Source organism: Trichechus manatus, unplaced genomic scaffold (genome assembly GCF_000243295.1).
Source record: "Trichechus manatus latirostris isolate Lorelei unplaced genomic scaffold, TriManLat1.0 scaffold00287, whole genome shotgun sequence".
Classification (NCBI taxonomy): Eukaryota; Metazoa; Chordata; class Mammalia; order Sirenia; family Trichechidae; genus Trichechus; species Trichechus manatus.
The window spans coordinates 1575436-1594799 of record NW_004444223.1 but is presented as its reverse complement, the minus strand read 5'-3'; the positions used below and the strand labels follow the sequence as shown (position 1 = coordinate 1594799).

Below are 19364 nucleotides of genomic sequence, written 5' to 3'. Positions count from 1 at the left end.
TTTTAGAAGAAGATTGGCTCTTACACTTACAAAAGTTATCTTCAGGTTATTTAATCTCTTTAGGTCACTTTATCATTTCCTTGTTAGTAAAATGGGAATTATATACCCACTTGGCAGATTTTGTCTGAAGAATAAGGGAAGTTATAGATGAAACACATCTAGCACAAAATGTAGAAAAGCAGGCACCCAGTGAACAATTCCCATTCCTTATTGTGGAATCAAGTGAACTCACCTTTATCTTGACCTTTTTGCTCCACTTGATAGGCATTTTTCTTTGCTCCATCCTTAGCTTCCGTGAATAACTTTCCTTATTTTCTTCCTACTTATCTGTTCCTTAGTCTCCTTTTACATACTCAAAATAGGCCGAGAATTCTTTGAGGTTATGTTCTGGGCCCTTTTCTCACTTTACTCATCCTTCCTGAGAAGTCTTTAATTCCTCATCACTTCTACTACCATCTTCACACTGACATCTCTATCTTTTCTCGTGGCTAGACATCTCTCCTGAGCTCTAGATTGTTCACCATACATCTCTCCTTATTTCTTAAGGTTAATGAGGCCAAAACAGAAATCATCCCACACAAGCCTGGGTTTCTTCCGTATTCCTCCATTTAGTGAATCGTATGACCAACCACTTTATGAGTTAAGCTACTTCTTCTCTTCAGCTGCCCTATCCAGTAAGTCACTGCATTTTGTTGATTTTTAAAGGTACTTCCTCTTTGTTGGCTCCCTAATCCTTTTCCTTATCTACATCTCTTTTGCTACTGATTTAGTTCAAGTTCTTCCTGGCTTACTGCCTTTTGACTCTGGATCTAGTAACTCATGTCCAGTCCAGCCTTTCACTGCTACTAGAATGATCTTGAAGTAGAGTTCTAATCTTGAGTCTTTCTTGATTAAACTTTTAAATGGCCCTGAGTCACCTTCAGGATAAAATTTAGATCTGTCCTGGAAATCTCAGTCCTATTTTCTTTTGTCACCTCCTTCATTTGTCATTCTGCCAAACCAAAATGCAATTTCCAAGGACATTGTGTCCATCCTCTTATCTTTACCTCTGCATTTCTATAACTTCTGCTTTGATTTGTCTTCATTGCTCTATTTCTCCTTGTCCAACCTTTTCTCCCATAATGAATGATAGGGGGAAAAAAAAAACCAAACCCATTGCCATCGAATCAGTTCTGACTAGCTAACATTAAGTTATCCATTTAATATTCACAGTGGTTCTAATATGGTAGATACTATTATCCATCTTTCAGATAAAATGAGGTATAAATAGACTGCCCTTGGTCACATCATGAAGTGACAGCTAGAGGATCTGACTTCTCAAGTTCTTTACAACAGTATTTTTCACTCCATCTATGCCTGTGTTTACAGTTCCTGAAATATATCATGCTTGGTTCTAAATCTAAGTTATTAATCATGCTCTTATCCTTAGTCTGGAATTCCTTTTCATCTCAGCTCCATTTATTTTAATTCTATTGGGTCCAGCTTAAATTCTGCCTTCTGACAACCTTCTAAATGACCACTAACTTCCTTGAATTTTCCATAGCAATTTTTGTTGTACCAATTACCTGGAGAACCACTTATGTCTGCATCATAGTTTACTATTCTGTGTGTATTGTCTTCCTAATTATATTCCCCAGAAGGTCAAAGACTTGAAAAAAAAGTTCCCCTGAGCGTACTGCAAAGTGATAAATAGTAGGTAGCCAATAAATTATTGTTCAGTAGGGACTGGACTCATGTTCGTATGTTTTATTAAATTGTTTTTCATACATAAGGGCCTTAGAGCCAGAGATAAAGATCATTAGCCCAACCCTTTAACTTTAATGATGAAAAGACAGGCTTGCAGTTAAGTAATTTACCAGAAATAACATGATAAGAGACAGTACCAAATGTTTTGTGATTCCTAAAGGTGATCCATGAAACTATGTGATGATCAAAGAAAATACAGAATTATACCAAAATGCAGTCTTTTATCTAACAAGTAGTTTTTATAGGTTAAGCTTAATATAAGCTATCCTACTGGTTTTCTAAAAATTGATAGTGGATTAAGTATAGTTCTAGAATTAAAACACACACTCATCCAAATCACACAAAACTCTGTTCTGGCTTTGCACTGTTTTTCTGATTTATAGATGCTATAGGCAGAATCAAAGTCAGGATTGTTACCTTTTTTGTTTGCACATACCTAACTAGATTGCACGCTGCCAATTTTGTTATACTGTTTCAGGAACCTTTTGGTAGAAGTATTTTTTAAAAAGAAGAGCCATTTCCTAATAATTTGATAATATTAGAAAAGAACAATGACCGAAAAAAAAACAACAAACAAAAACCCGAACGCATCTGTTGGAAAGGAGCCTGTTTTAAAAATACCTGTCCTGGCTCAGAGGATGAATTTAGAAATCTGGTGACAAATTTCAAGGGTGCCTCAAAAGATCCAATAAAGCTTGACTGGCACCTAGGCAAATTTAAGCCATACTTTTCTGTAAGGTTAGTCAAAATTTACAGAGCAGGAGCAAGGAAAAAATGAGTGAGAAACCTTGGGACTGAAAAATGTTTGGAAGGAAGATAACAAGTATTAAAGATTTTTTGAATTTTTATGTTCAATTAAAATAAGCTCTTTTATGCAGCATACTGTTTATTCATTTAACCAATATTTATTGAATATTTTCTATGTGTTAGTTATATTCTAGGTGCTGGGGATACAGCAATCAGAAAACAACAATTTTGAGCAGAGGAGTCATTATCTGTCTTAGGATTGTAAAAGCATCATTGCTTTGTGGAAGATAGACTGAGTGGAAGAGTGGAAGCAGGGAAACCAGTTTAAAAAGTTTTTGCAAAAATCCAAGCAAGAGATGATGATGGCTTGGACTAGAATGGTAGTGGTGGAGATAATGAGAAGTGATTAGATTAAAATTATATTTTGCAGGTGCAGCCAATAGAATTTTCTAATGAGTTGGATACGGATTATGAGAGAAACGGTGAAAGTCTGGGGCCTGAAATAAGGAAAATTGCAGAGGAAAAGGTTTGGGAATAGGGAATGGAAAGCAGAATTCAGTTTTGGTCGTACATTTGAGATGCCCATTAGATACGTAAGTGGAAATGTCTGGAGCTAAAGGGAAAGGTCACGCTGGAGATAAGAGAGTTGTCAGCACAGAAAATGTACTCCAAGCCATTGGATTGAAGGAGATCACAAAAGGGATAACTGTAGAGAAGAAGTGAGGCACTCCAAAATTTAGAGGTTGAGAGGATGAGGATCTAGCCATTGAAATTGAACCACCAAAAAAGTAGTGTATGGTATGGAAGCCAAGTGAAGACTATTTTGGACTATACATACATGTTATACTGTATTTCATTCATGGTTTAACTCCAAATAAAAAAAAGTATATCAGTAGGGAATGATCAACTATGTTAAATGCTGCTGTTAGGTGGAGAAAAAAGATGAAGTTGAGAATTGATAGTTCATTTAGCAACATGAAGGCCATGGTGATCCTAACAAGAACAGTGAGAGTCTGCCCAAAAGAGGACATCAAGAAAGATTAGGAAGAGAGGAAAGGGAAACAAGTATAGTCAATAAGTATTTTATTTCAAAAAGGATGAGAAATGGGATAGTAGCTGAAATCAGTGGATAGTAGCAGAAATCAAAGGAGGTTTTAATTTGGGAATATGTTTATATGCTAATAGAATGGTCCAGAAGAGGAAATTGTGCTATGCTGACATGCACATTAGGATCTACATATACAATCTGTTTAATGTGAATCCTTGGTTCTTTTTAGAACCATAAGTTTCCTGGATCTGTCACAGAGTATATCATTAATTCATCTGTCATTTAGTGGGCACCCCTTTTAAAGTGCTAGGGAATTGGTAAGAAATTCAACCTCTGTTCTTGAGAAGTTTACAATCTAGTTGGCTAAACAGAGCAAACATGATGACATAGAACACATACAACGTTAACAAGTTCAAATTACAGACATTTCACTTTCTAAAAATCCCCACGTCCCAGCTATTGGTACCTGGTAATTGTGCTCAAGGATCTGGTGGCAACGCATAATACCAAGGGGGAAAAAGCTAGGTCCTCAGATGAATTGGGTATTTATAAACCTTGGTGAGGAAGAGAATTTGGGTCAAGAAAAACTCAAAGATTAGCAGCAGTTGATAATTTTAATATTTTCTCTACACATTTCCCCTATGCCGAATCGCATGTATCACCAGCTTTCTAGTTGAAGTGGCGTAATGAAATAATTATAAGAGTTTGTAAAATAGGTGAAAGACATTTATTGTAGCATATATTTTTATGTTTCTATTTGTACACACTGGGGGTGGGTACAGGGAGTAAAGACACTTGCAATGTGGGATTATTTAAACCGGGCTGATAACAAGATCACTGCATCTGTACAGCCTCTCCGTACAGTAAATAATTGCTCTGCCTAGCAACTCCAATCATCGAATGTAGTGCCTTGCTGAGCTAGACAGCAAGACTTCTTTATAAGAGTCCAGATTTGTCCATCCCATTTCTTATGCCCAATTTAAAAAACTTCCCCCTTTTCAGCGTTTTCCCAGACGAGCGAACAGCTTCCACAACTCCGGGACACTGGAAAAGCTTCTTGCACGTGGAGTTCTGCGGTAATAAAAGTACAAGAAGATAAAAGTTGGTATCCCGATGCTGCTTTTTCCAGCATATTCTCAGCACAAGAACAATAACGCTCCCACAGTTTCGTCGGTGGAAAAACTGTATTCGTGTAAGAGGAGTTATTCTTTTTCTTTCTTATTTCATCCGGCCTCACAGCTATAGTTTAGCCAACCCAGTGTTTTTTCCGCCTGTAATTGGCAACACTGATGTTCTCACCGTCGGAAAGCACGAAGGTTGCTTAGAGTTTTATGCTTTCTTGCTCAAAATACACATACTAATTTCCTATGAGAGCCTGATCTCACACTCATTTTATCTGAGCTTGTTAAAAGGTATTTAAAACGTCACGCCCGCATCTCTGTGCCTCAAAAAGCAATTACTTTTCTTCAGCCTTTACTCCCGGAACGGCCGACTCAACGGCAACTGACAAGAGATCACGTGATAGAAACGGCAAGCCGGCTAGAGCGGCTACAGCAGTCCTGTCACTCTTGCCTTCCTTTCGCTCTCGGTGGTTAGGAGCGGTAGCCTCTCCTCGGCCCGGAAAAATTTTTGTTCCTTGACGCTTGCGCAAAGGCGAGAAGTTAGTTCCGGTTCCTGTGTGGTTCTCGTCGTTCCTGGTGTTCAGTTGTCGCGGTTATTGGGCAGTAGCACAAGCAAGATGCTGCGGAATATGTTGGTAAGGAATTTTCCGGATTGCTTTCGTGATAGCGGGTTAGAAAGTGGGCTGAGGCGTCCATTGGCCAGAACAGAAAAGCCTCTGCTGGAAGTGGGTAGGAGGCGTCTTCTGAAGTCACCTTGGGCCACGTCCTTTTCGCCTGACCTTACTCTCCCTTCCTTCCTTTCTTTCCCCAAGCTGAGCTGGGTAGATGTAGGAAGTGGAGAGGCTGGAAAAGTGTCAGTGGGATTTTGGGTTAGATTAGCATTGGCTTCTTTTTCGCCACCCGTGGGTAGTCTGATGGGTCATTGATAAGGTTGGTAGCTTTGATCCGAGTAAAACCAAGCTCAAAGTAGGGAATTTCTAACACCCGGAAGCATCAGGCAGAAAGATGCTTCTTCCCTGTGCTAAAACGTTTTAAGTTTCAGTGGTTCTGATCGATGTATCAGAAAGCAATTAAAAAAGCCAGTTCTGTTTTGGAATGGACTTAAGAAGTCGTCATGGCTGAAGGGCTGTGTTGCTTCCATGAGGTGGTTCTGCAGTGCCCTTCACCTCTCCACTGAATCTGAGCATGTGAAGTAGTTTTCCAAATTTTCAAAAAAGAAATAGAAGGTGTAGCAGTAACCGTTTTCTTTTGTAATTATTCAGTAACATTTTATTTAGCATCTGAATATATTTGTTTTAGAGCGTGGAGTGCATATTTGTTTCATTATTCAACTGGATGTATAATGTATCTTTTTTTAAAAAAAGATTTATCCCCTATTAAAGACTTTAGGAAAAATGTATGAGGGAGGAGTTTAAGTAGGAATCATGCTAGTGTATTTTGCAGTCAAGTAATAGATTATTTTTAATATATGGTAGGATATTAAAAGATCCATGCTTAGTATATTTAGGTTAACTATTTTTTGTTTCTGTACTCTACATCTATCAAGGATTATAAAATGCTACTGGTTTGATTAAAGATCATGACTTTTTTTTTTTTTTGGTCATAATCTGCATAAGTTGCTTTTTGAATGTGATTTTTGGAGACTGTAGAATGTAATGTGAAGAGCAGTGAGTGGATTACAAATGGGAAAACCTAGATGCTGGTCCGTGACTTTGCTACTGACAAATCAGATACGCTCTTAGTCTCAAATTTCCTTTTTATATAACATGAAAGACTGAAAATATCTAGTTTTGCAGTTTTCTTTAGGCCCTACATTTGTTTAATATATATACATTTTCCATTGCAGGCTCTCCGTCAGATTACCCAGAGGACCATAAGCACTGCTTCACGCAGACACTTTGAAAATAAAGTTCCAGAGAAACAAAAGCTATTTCAGGTACTGAGATATTTTATAGGAAATTGTTACTTGGAATAATTAGATTACCAAAAGGTGAAGATAGGAAGTAAATCTGGAGATGTCTGATTGTTAGTGATCCTGTTGTACTAGTAAAAGAATAATGAGGAACTATCAGTTGATGGAAACTTGGTGGTGTAGTGTTTAAGAGCTACGGCTGCTAACCACAAGGTTGGCAGTTCGAATCCACCAGGTGCTTCTTGGAAACCCTATGGGGCACTTCTACTCTATCCCATAGAGTCGCTATGAGTGGGAATTGACTTGACGGAAACGGATTTTTATCAATTGATAGCTCCCTGGGCATTTGCTGTTTCCAAGAGGACTTTGGGAAAGCAGAAAGAGAAATGAGAAAGGGTATGGGTCAAGAACACTTTCTTTGGAGGAGTTACATTGAGTTGGAGTTCAGGAGTAGATAAATAGACCATAGAAAAAGAATTAAGAGCCCAGAAACAGAACAAATATATATGGATAAATTTAATATATATTAAAGGTGCTATTTTATATCAGGGGAAAAGGATACAGTAAATTGGCTGATTATTCTAAAGAAAGTAAAGTTAGATCTCTTCTGTATAGTATTTTAAGAAAATAAATTGCAGATATAAATTTCCCTCCTCCCAAAAAATATTAGAAAATATAGGAGAATATTTCCTAAAATCTTAGGAGTAGTGAAGTCTTCCTAAGGACGGCTTTGCAAAGTCTATAAGCTGTAAAGGGCAAAAATTGCAAGGTTTGTTGAAATAAAAGTGTAGTATTTATTGGCTACAAGAAAAAAGTGACAAATTGAGAACAAATGTTCTCAAAATATAACAGAAGATTAATGTTCTTAGTATACAAAGAACTCCTAAAAATCAAAAAGAAATGGAAATTAAAATGAGAAGTTACTATTTTTTTTTACCCGATTGGCAAAAATTTAGGAAGTGTTAAAATAGATTATGTTGGCCAGTGTAGGAGATAAATATATTCATGCGTCGTACTTTCATGGTATTTAGGTGGTAGTGTAAAGTGGTACTTAAGTTTTGGCGGGTATTTGAGAGTATCGTTAAAAACAGATCACATTCCTTATCATCTATGAATCCTACTTTTAAGAAGCTTCCCTACAGAAATAATAGCCTAAGTATATAGAAATAGGAATGAGGTTATTTATCACAGGATTTTGAAAATAAAAATAAAAACCTCCTGTGGCCCTGGTGCTACAGTTGTTGTGAGCTACAGCTGCTAACCAAAATGTCAGCAGTTCAAATCCCCCAGCTCCTCCTTGGAAATCCTGTGAGGCAGTTCTACTCTGTCCTATAGGGTTGCTATGAGTTGGAACAGGCTTGACGGCAATGGGTTTTTTAAGTATTAATAGAGGACCAGCTAATTCAATTATGTATTTGCACAGTGGTGTGCTGTGTAGTCATTCAAAGGTCAAAGGGTCAGGGTAGTTTTAAATGGACTAGCATAGAATAGTTTTGAATGAGCCCTGGTGATGCATTGGTTAAGTGCTCGGCTGCTAACTGAAAGGTCAGAGGTTCCAACCCACCAGCTGTTCTTGGGAGAAAAGACCTTGCAATCTGCTCCCGTAAAGATTTCAGCCTAGAAAACCCTACAGGGCAGTTCTACTCTGTCACATGGGGTTGCTATGAGTCGTAATTGACTGGACGGCACACAACAACAACAGAATGGTTTTTAAGAATGAACAAACCAATGAATGAGCAAATCTGTTTTGGAAGCAAGGATGGCAAAACTTTGTCTCCCTTACTTTGGACATATTATCAAGAGGGACCAGTCCCTGGAGAAGGACATCATGCTTGGTAAAGTAGAGGGTTCACAAAAAAGAAGACCCTCAACGAGGTGGATTGACACAGTGACTGCAACAATGGACTCAAACATAGCAATGATTGTAAGAATGGTAAAAGACCAGGGAAAGTTTCATTCTGTCATACATAGAGTCGCTATGAGTTGGAGCTGACTCAGTAGCACCTGACAACATTGGAAAAAAGAATATTTGGCGGACCATATATACCATAATCTCATTTTGTGTGTTCAATACGGATGTTTATAAATTAGGAGATGAATCTATATAAGCATTACAAAATAGTCAAGGACATATACCAAGCTGTTAATAGTGGTTATTTTGGGATACACCTATGTGGCAGAGCAGTTTAACTTTATTACGTAGTGAGATTGTGAGTGATTTTTGTTTGTGATTTGTAGTGTTTCCCAAATAAAATTTTAAGTTATTAAAAAAAATCGGATCGTAGATATACATAAAAAAAACATATTTAACAGACATGTTAAATCTACTGTATGCCAGGTGCTAGGGATATAATTTAGGTTCATAAACTAAAAAACACCCCTCCCCTTTTTTTAGGGGACAAAATCTTCCCTATGTTGACTACATTTAAAGCATGACGATAGTTCTTTTTTTTTTCCCCCAGTGTATCATTAATTTTTTATTTTATTTTTATTTTTTTTTTATATTTTATTGTACTTCAGGTGAAGGCTTACAGAACAAATAGTTTCTCATGAAACAGTAGTACACATGTTGTTTTATGACATTGGTTAACAACCCCACAACATATTAACCCTCTAAATTCTCAACTTTTTTTTTTTTTGGTGAAAATACACATAGCCAAAGATACACCGTTTCAAAAATTTCTACATACACAGTTCAGTGACATTGACTCCGCTCTTCCAATTGTGCTGTTATTCTCACTTAAGATGAAGGCTTACAGAACAAAATAGTTTCTCATTTAACAGTTCCTACAAATGTTGCCCTATGACAATAGTTAACAATCTCACAACACATCAACAATCCCTATCACCAGCTTCCTTGTCCCCTTCTGCTTTCTGGCCCTTGTCACTGGACTCCTGTACCTCGTTACTCTCATGGTTTTACTGGGCTGTCCACTCCCAGGCTGGACAGTGAACCTCAGAGGTAACTTCACCACTGAGCTAAAAGGGTGTCTGGGGGCCATACTCTCGAGGTTTCTCCAGTCTCCTTTAGGCCAGTAAATCTGGTCTTTTTTCTGTGAGTTAGATTTATGTTCTACATCCTTCTCCAGCTCTGTCCAGAACCGTCTGTTGTGATCCTGGTCAGAGCAGTCAGTGGTGGTAGCCGGGCACCATCTAGCTGGATAGTTCTTTTAAGTTGATGAACTCAGTGAGAATATTTACAATTTTAAGAGTTTATGTATTCCTTGGAAAAAACATCTTTGTTGGATCTCAGATTAACTTTTATGGAGAAAAGAATGTTGACTTTAGGAGTTCTTATTTCAGTAATAGTAGAGAAAGAGTAAGGAAAATGCTAAACCTTTTTAATTTTGATATTTAAAAATATTTCAATTCCAGGAGCTAAAGGGACCATTTAATTTTACATGAATGGATTAGTCTTTTGAAACAGCCTTTTTTGGAAATGAGTACACGTTTACTAATGTTTTTATGTTTTTACCTAGGAGGATAATGGAATTCCAGTGCATCTGAAGGGTGGGGCAGCTGATGCCCTCCTGTATAGAGCCACCATGGTTCTTACAGTTGGTGGTAAGATATTTGAAATATTTGCAGGTTTATAGAAAATAATAGTTGGTAATAACTAAACACCTCCATCGATTTTACTATGCCATTATTTTAACCCAGGCAGCCTAGTCTGTCTCCAGAATGAGAGGTCTTTACTGCCTCTTAAAGGATTTTGTATGGGAGTATCTTAAATTCTTTTTAGAAGAAATACACCAATGAAGTTTGACGATTATCTTCTGATGGAGGTGACTTTTCTGAATGTGTCACTAGTAGTCCTGGAGACATTTTTCAACCAAGCACATTCAGTCTGATGCTGTTCTACTTCATCTCTTAGAGCAGAGGCTTTTAAACCCTTTGACAGAGGTTCATGATGAAAACACATTTTACATCAAAACTCTATACGCATATTTACGACTGAAACAAAACTTGCACAAAGCAATATTTACTGTATGCACAGGGCTTTGAAATTTTCAATTTTATTTCTTAAAAAAAGAAAGTGGATCACAAGCCACAGAATTGATTTCACGACCTGCTAATGGGTTGCAGCCTACACTTTGAAAAATCCATTGACACTGGGTTTTATTTTATCTTGGTGTGAAGATACTTTAAGTCTTTATTGATTGCCTAATGTGAACTGGAACTTTTACTTGGGAGTAAGTCACCAGGTTCTCTCTCAGAGTTTCTATTTTTGCCAGGTGAGGATAGGCAGTAAACAAGAACATAGTTTGTACATTTAAATTTCAGAATTCCTTGTAAGTTTTGTTTGTTGTTATTTTTCAGGAACAGCGTATGCCATATATCAGCTGGCTGTGGCTTCATTTCCCAAGAAGCAGGATTGACTTCAGTTTATCCTTCGGCAGTTGGTTCAGTTTAATTTAGTGCTCTATGGACCAGTGGTCTGATAAACTACAGCTCTTCTTTGGGGATCAATATTTATTGCCTTGTACTGACTGCCACCAATAAAGCAGTGTTTACCATGCTTGGTCTTATTTTATCACTTTAGGATACATTTCAGCAACAATTTTTGCTTTTGGTCAGCCTTGTAATTCTTAAGTAAGAAGCAAACGAACAAAAATGATTCTTTTGTCATTAAGCTTGTGTAAATTACCATTATTGTGATGTTATTTTAGTAAATCCTACTTTTAGCATCTCAGAATTATACAGTGGGTTGTCTTCAGCTTAATTTGAGCTTGACGCTTGATATACTTTGTTTTGTTTCTCCTTCTGTAGTATAACCTGGGATATACTAGAACCTTGAGGGGACGGGATTGGGGTGGAAACTGGTCATTTTTGGCTCATGGGGTCTAAGTTTAATTTTTTTACTCTTAGCTATGTGAGATTATGTTTATTGGATGAATTCCAGAATTTAGGATTAGGCTTTAAGAAGTAGAGCACTGTAATTCATTATTTGTTTCTCTTTTCATAGTCAGAATAGGCTTCTATTTTGTTACTTTAATCATAATGTAAGTATTTCTTAAAATACTTAGTTGCTTTTTAAAAGTTTATAAAGTACTGGGGAGACTTACGCAGTCCAACTTTGGTGTCTCCTCTGCAAGATGTACACTTGTGACATAGGAAGGTTGGAGTCTTGTTTATCAGATTAGAGGAAATCTATGACTAAGGGTTTTGTAAACTTCCATTTCTAGATAAAATTATAAAAGTAATATAGTTGGAGAAATTGAGTCAAGTCCAAAATAACAATTTGCTGTTAAAACATTGAGGCTCATGATAAAAAGTCCATCTCAAAAAGGAACCGATGAAAGATGTTTCAGACTCGAGTCTTGAAGGTTGGAAAGAATCTTAATGGCCATATTATGTAACCTGCAATTAAGTACAGGAATCTGCTCACCTTCTGACAGAATCTTATTAATATTAGCAGAGAACAATGCTTTTCAAGGGAGTAGGATAAAAATTAGACACTTCTAAATGTTGAGAAAGTCCTTAAGTTTGGAGTTTTGTCCAATTTGGTACTTCAGAGCTAAAAAGCAATCACTGGCAGTGTCTTGATACAAGCCATATCACCATTTTATAAAGGAGAATTAGTTAACTTTAGTATTTGATTTGAAATGTCTTTATGAAATAGAAAAGATAATTGTTTTGTAATAAAAAGAAACAGCTTGATAACTTCTACAACCTTCGCATTGATACTGTGAGAGGTGCTTTACTATTTTTGGCGTAATCTAGTGAAACAATTTATCAATCATTTTATTTTTTTATTGTAATTAAACGAAGTTTACATTTCAAGTTAGTCTCCCATAGAAAGTTTTTTTTTTTTAACATACATTGTTATGAGACCCCAACCGCTCACCCCATTCTGTGACGGCACACTCCTCCCCTCTGCCCCTGATTCCCCATGAACATTGAACCAGCTCCTAACTCTCTCTGCCTTCCCATCTCACCTCTGGACGGAAGCTGCACGTTTGGTCTGTTGTATCTACTTGACTAAGAGGCACATTCTTCACAAGTTCACTTTATGTCCCACAGTCCAGTCCCATCCCTGTCTGAAGAGTTGGCCTCAGAAATTGTTTTAGTTCTAGGGTGATAGTCCAGGGGCCGTGCTTTCTGGGGCACCTCCAGTCTCAGACCATTAAGTCTGGTCATCTTACTAGAATTTGAGTTCTGCATCCCATCATACTACTGCTCCATCAGGGACCGTCTGTTGTGTTCCCTGTCAGGACGTTCATTGGTGGTAGCCGGGAACCATCTAGTTCTTCTGGTCTCAGGCTGATGAAGTCTCTGGTTATGTGGCCAGTTCTGTCTCTTGGGCTAATACTGTCCTTGTGTTTTTGGTGTTCTTTGTTCTTTACTCCAAGTGGTTGGGACCAATTGATGCATCTTAAAAGGCCGCTTGCAAGCTTTTAAGACCTCAGATGCCACTCACCAAAGTAGGATGCAGAACATTTTCTTAATAAGCTTTGTTATGCCAATTGACCTAGATGTTCCCTGAAAGCATGGTCCCCAGACCACCCATCCCTGCTACTCTGTCAAAGTATTTGTATTGAGGAAACTTCTCAGCTTTGGTTTAGTCCAGTTGTGCTGGCTTTCCCTGTAGTGTGTGCTGTCCTTCCCTTCACCTAGGATGATTCTTACCTATTATCTAGTTAGTGAATAACCCTCACCCTCTCCCCCACCCCGTAACCATCAAAGAATGTTTTCTTCTGTTTAAACTTTTTCTTGAGTTCTTATAATTGTGGTCTTATACAATATTTGTCCTGCTGTGACTGACTAAATTCTCTAGTGAAACAATTTATAAAATAGTTTTAATAAGTTTTCCATGTGAAAATGGGGACATGCAGGGTTGGATAAAATAGGTTGTTTTTAAGATACTTCAAAATTTTTTTTTAGTAAACTCAAATATTTGCCTAAGATTCTGCAGTGTAAGCAGGGTGGAGGTGAGGATGATGAATGTCTTAGGCTGGGTTCCCTAGAGAAGCTAAATCAGTGAAATCTGTATATATAGAGGGAGAAATCTCAAGCAAATGGCCCACGTGGTTGTAGAGGCTGACAAGTCCCAAGTCCATGGGTCAGGTGTCAGGCTGGAGGCTTCTGCCTCACGTAGCTGCAGGGGCTGATGAATCCAAGATTGGCAGGCAATACAGCAGGCTGCTGGCTCAAGACCCAAGAACCTGAGGATAGATGATAGATGACAAGCCAGAAGCAGGATACAGAGCAAGCAAAAGCCAGTGAGCTTTGCCAGAACATCCATATATGTTGGATGCAGGCCACACCCTTGAGGAAACTCCTCTTACAACTGGTTGCCTGCTCATAGCAGATCTCATCATGGAGGTGATTACATTATGGAAGATCAGTCACTGGATAACTGCCAAACCACTGAGAATCATGGCACAGCCAAGTTAGACACATAACGTTAACTATCACAATGGTGAAGAAGTATTGAAAGTGCAGCCTTCAGGGAACAAAATGACCACCATTCCAATCTTTTCTATCTTTATCACACACTATTCAAAAATAATATCTCTTACTAAATAGAAGAAATTCCATGATGTTATTCCATTAATACAGATACTCTGTGAGATCTATTTAGTACTATGCTCAAAAGTACATTTGTTGTTAGGTGCTGGTGAGTGGGTTCTGACTCATAGCGACCCTATGTACAACAGACTGAAACACTGCCCAGTCCTGCACCATCCTCATAATCATTGTACTTGAGCCCATTGCTGGAGTCACTGTGTCAGTCCATCTCGTCGAGGGTCTTCCTCTTTTTTGCTGACCCTCTACCAAGCATGATGTCCTTTTCCAGGGTCTGGTCCAAAATAATGTGCAAGAAGCCTCGCCATCCTTGCTTCTAAGGAGCATTCTGGATGTACTTCCAAGGCAGATTTGTTCGTTCTTCTGGCAGTCCATGGTATATTCTATATTCTTCAACACAGTAACTCAAAGGTGTCAGTTTTTCTTCAGTCTTCCTTATTCATTGTCCAGCTTTCACGTGCATATGAAGAAATTGAAAATACCATGGCTTGGGTCAGGGGCACCTTAGTCCTCAAAGTGACATCTTTGCTTTTTAACACTTTAAAGAGGTCTTTTGCAGATTTGCCAAATGTGATATGTCATATGATTTCTTGACTGCTGCTTCCATGGGCTTTGATTATGGATCCAAGTAAAATGAAATCCTTGACAACTTCAGTATTTTCTCCATTTATCATGATGTTACTTATTGGTCCAATTGTGAGGATTATTGTTTTATGTTGAGGTGCAGTCCATACTGAGGGCTGTACTCTTTGATCTTCATCAGTAAGTGCTTCAAATCGTCTTCACTTTCAGCAAGCAAGGTTGTGTCATCTGCATATCGCAGGTTGTTAATGAGTCTTCCTCCAATCCTGATGCTTCGTTCTTCATAGTCCAGCTTCTTAGATTATTTGCTCACTATACAGATTGAATAGGTATGGTGAAAGGATACAGCCCTGATGAACACCTTTTCTGACTTTAACCATGCAGTATCCCCTTATTCTGTTTGAATGACTGCCTCTTGATCTATGTACAGGTTCCTCATGAGCACAATTAAGCGTTTTGGAATTCCCATTCTTCACAATGTTATCCATAATTTGTTATGATCCACACAGTCAAATGCCTTTGCATAGTCAATAAAACAGAGGTAAACATCTTTCTGGTATTCTCTGCTTTCAGCCAAGATCCATCTGACATCAGCAATGATATCCTTTGTTCCACGTCCTCTTCTGAATCCGGCTTGAATTTCTGGCAGTACCCTGTCAATATACTGCTGCAACTGCATTTGAATGATTGTCAGCAAAATTTTACGTGTGTGTGATATTAATGATATTGTTCAATAATTTCTGCATTCTGTTAGATCAGCTTTCTTTGGAATGGACACAAATAGGGATCTCTTCCAGTCAGCTGGCCAGGTAGCTCTCTTCCAAATTTCTTGACCTACATTAGTGAACACCTCCAGTGCTGCATCTGTTCGTTGAAACATCTCAGTTGGTATTCCATTAATTCTTTGAGTCTTGTTTTTCTCCATTCCCTTCAGTGCAGCTTAGACTTCTTCCTGCAGTACCATCAGTTCTTGATCATGTGCTACCTCCTGAAATGGTTGAACGTCGACCAATTTCTTTTTGTTAATAGTGACTCTGTATTCCTTCCAACTTCTTTTGATGTTTTTGTGTCCTTCGATAATTTTTCCCATAGACTCTTTAAATATTGCAACTCGAGACTTGAATTTTTTTCTTCAGTTCTTTCAGCTTGAGAAATGCCGCGTGTGTTCTTCCCTTTTGGTTTTCTAACTCCAAGTCTTTGCGCATGTCATTATAATACTTTGTCTTCTCAAGCCACCCTTTGAAATCTTCTGTTCAGCTCTTTTACTTCATCATTTCTTCCTTTTGCTTTAGCTACTCGACATTCAACAGCAAGTTTCAGAGTCTCTTCTGACATCCATTTTTTGTCTTTTCTTTCCTGTTGTCTTAGTCATCTAGTGCTACTATAACAGAAATACCACAAGTGGATGGCTCTTAACAAAGAGAAGTTTATTCTCCCACAGTCCAGTAGGCTACAAGTCCAAACTTGGCATCAGCGCCAGGGGAACACCTTCTCTGTTGGCTCTGGAGAAATGTCCTTGTGATGCATCAGTCTTCCTTTGGTCTGGGAGCATCTCAGTGCAGGAACCTCAGGTCCAAAGGACATGCTCTGCTCCTGGTACTGCTTTCCTGGTGGTATGAGGTTCCCATGTGTCTCTGCTCACTTCTCTTTTTTATATCTCAAAAGAGATTGGCTTAAGACACTATTCAGTCTTGTAAACCTCATCAGTATAACTGCCACTGATCCATCTTATTAGATCATAGTGATTGAGTTTACAACACATAAGGAAATCACATCAGATTACAGAATGGTACACAATCATACAATACTGGGAATCATGATCCAGCCAAGTTGACATATTTTGGGGGAACACAGGTCAATCCACGACATTTGTCTTTAATGACCTTTTGCTTTCTTCATGTATGAAGTCCTTGATGTCATCCCACAGCTCATCTGATCTTCGGTCATTAGTGTTCATGCATCAAATCTATTCTTGAGATGGTCTCTAAATTCAAGTGGGATATACTTAAGGTCATATTTTGGCTTTTGTGGGCTTGCTCTAATTTTCTTATGCTTCAGCTTAAACTTGCATATGAGCAATTGATGGTCCGTTCTGAAGTCGACCCCAGGCCTTGTTCTGATGGTATTGAGCTTCTCCATTGTCTCTTTCCACAGATGTAGTTAGCTTGATTCCATCTGGCAAGATTGACGTGTATAGTCATCATTTATGTTGATGAAAAAAGGTGTTTGCAATGAAGAAGTCGTTGATCTTGTAAAATTCTATCATGTGATCTCTGGTGTCATTTCTATCACCAAGGCCATATTTTCTAACTGCTGATTATTTTTCTTTGTTTCCAACCTTCGCATTCCAATCGCTAGTAATTATCAATGCATCTTGACTGCATATTTGATCAATTTCAGATTGCAGATGTTGGTAAAAATTGTCAATTTCTTCTTCTTTGGCATTAGTGGTTGGTGTGTAAATCTGAATAATAGTCGTATTAACTGGTCTTCATTGTAAGCATATGGATATTATCCTGTCAGTGACAGCATTGTACTTCAGGATAGATCTTGAAGTGTTCTTTTTCACGGTGAATGCGACGCCATTCCTCTTCAAGCTGTCATTCCTGGCGTAGTAGACCATATGATTGTCTGATTCAAAATGGCTAAATAGAAGATATTCCATGATGATGTTATTGCATTAATACAAACACTCCGTGAGATCTATTTAGTACTATGTTCAAAATTACATTTGTAGTCTGTAGTTATTCTGGATGAAGTTATCGTTAAACTAAATTTACAGGTGAAGAAACTAAATCTCAGAAAGGGTATGCAGTTTACCCAAAGCTACAAATGAATGGCAACAGATTTCAAATCCAGTTTTATTTTATTCAAAAATCTCACAGTCCAGTATACTTCATCTTACTAGGTGTTTGATTAAACTTTGCCTGGGATAGGTTCAGTACACTATTAACGTATACAAATATAAATACCCTATAGACTTCATGTCTTGTACAGTCAAATTTCTTGAAAGAATGATCAGTACTGGTTCCAGTTCCATTATTCAATTTCACATTGATCTCTGTAATTTACCACTCACCTTCCCAGTTAGCTCATCTCCCTTTTCTTCCACCATATATTTGAAATCCAAACTCCTTATAGTTCTCATCACTGACCGCAGTGCTTTGTTTCCTCTGGAGCATGCATATTCATTCTTCACGCCTCAGAGAATCCTCCCGAGATTCCACCGGAACCTTAAGCATTTTCCCTTTTCTCCAAATATTTTCTGTACTTATCCCTATAAAGAGTACTCATCCCTTTGAATTAAAATTGTTGGCAAGGCTGGGAAGCAGTATAGCATTACAGTGATAGAGTCAGAAAACTGAGCTTTAAATCTTGGATAACTATGGTAGCTAACTTTGCAAAACCTCTACCATATATATAAATTGGGTAATACCTAATGCAAGTAAAGCCCAAAGAATGTATTCTGGTTTACCAAGTGTGAAATAAATGTCAAGTCCTCATATTGTTAGCTCTCTGAAGGAAAAGGCTGTATCTTACAGTTCGAGTCCCCATCAACTTACTTGGCATAGAACGGGGATTATCAACTCTGGTTGGCTGTTAGGGCAGGTTCAAAATTTCACCCATGACCCAGGTTCCTCCTGTCTTTAGTGTATGGCTTTTATCCTTGCAAGATGGCTGCTGCAGCTCCAGCTATCCTGTTTGTATTCTAGCAGTAAGAAGGAGGGAGGATTTAAGAGCACATGAGCTCTCTAAACAGCTTCAGAAGCCTTACATAAAGACTTCAGCTTACATCTCTTTTGCCAGAACTTTATCACGTGATCATGGCTGGATGCAAGGAGGCCAAGAAATAGCTGAGTATACTGCCAAACAAAATTGGGCCTCTATTTAATAAAAGGGGAGACAGGGTATTGCACTGGCAATTAGCAGTATTTTCCCTAGCCAGTTTGTTTTCAAAAGAATGAAATTAACACATGGAGGAAAGAGATGCTAGAAGCATTCGATTTCTAGCTCTAGTTGTTTCTGATGCCCAGGTGCATGGCTAATAACTTTCCCATTTTGCTTAAATTCCTTCAAGTAGATTTCTTTCAGTCAGGAACCAACCAAGGCAGAAACTCCTGGATTTCCCCGCTAATGGAACCGTAATTCTACCATTTACCCTAAAAAGTAAGTGCTTAGTAAATAGTAGCCATCTAGGTGGCACAACCAGTTAAGCACTCAACTATGAGCTGAAAGGTTGGCGGTTCATAGGGAGCAGCTCGACTCTGCACACATGGGGTCGCCATGAGTCGGAATCGAATCGATGGCAACTAACAACATCCTGGCTGTCATGTTGAAATAGACCATAGACAGCCAAGGGTATAAGCAGGCAGACACATTAGAAGACAAGTAAACCAATTCATAAACATAATTTCCTATAGTGGGAACTCCTATAAAGGAATTAACAGGGTGACCTATTAGGAATAATGGTGGGGGGACCATGTCCCTAGCTTAGTGCATAGTGTTGGATGAAACTGCATCATAATGATTGTCAATTCTTTACTCTCTGTCTCTTCTCTCAGATTCTCATGAATCTGGCTATGTGTCAACTATGGTTGCTTATCTCTATTGAAATTATAGTTTTGCAACTGCTACTAAAAAAGAAAAACAAGCTGTTTCTATCCATCAAGGATGTTTT

The 19364-nt window shown here is 38.2% G+C and overlaps 1 protein-coding gene across 1 annotated transcript; it reads left to right on the top strand.

The window, feature by feature from the left end:
* Window positions 1–5142: 5142 nt before the first annotated feature.
* LOC101346028 (cytochrome c oxidase subunit 7A2, mitochondrial) lies at window positions 5143–11093 on the top strand. Its single transcript, XM_023725110.1, has 4 exons — window positions 5143–5297; window positions 6509–6598; window positions 10054–10138; window positions 10895–11093. Exons 1-4 carry the CDS (start codon window positions 5280–5282, stop codon window positions 10951–10953), a joined length of 252 nt encoding a protein of 83 aa, XP_023580878.1. The 5' UTR covers window positions 5143–5279; the 3' UTR covers window positions 10954–11093.
* Window positions 11094–19364: the final 8271 nt, after the last annotated feature.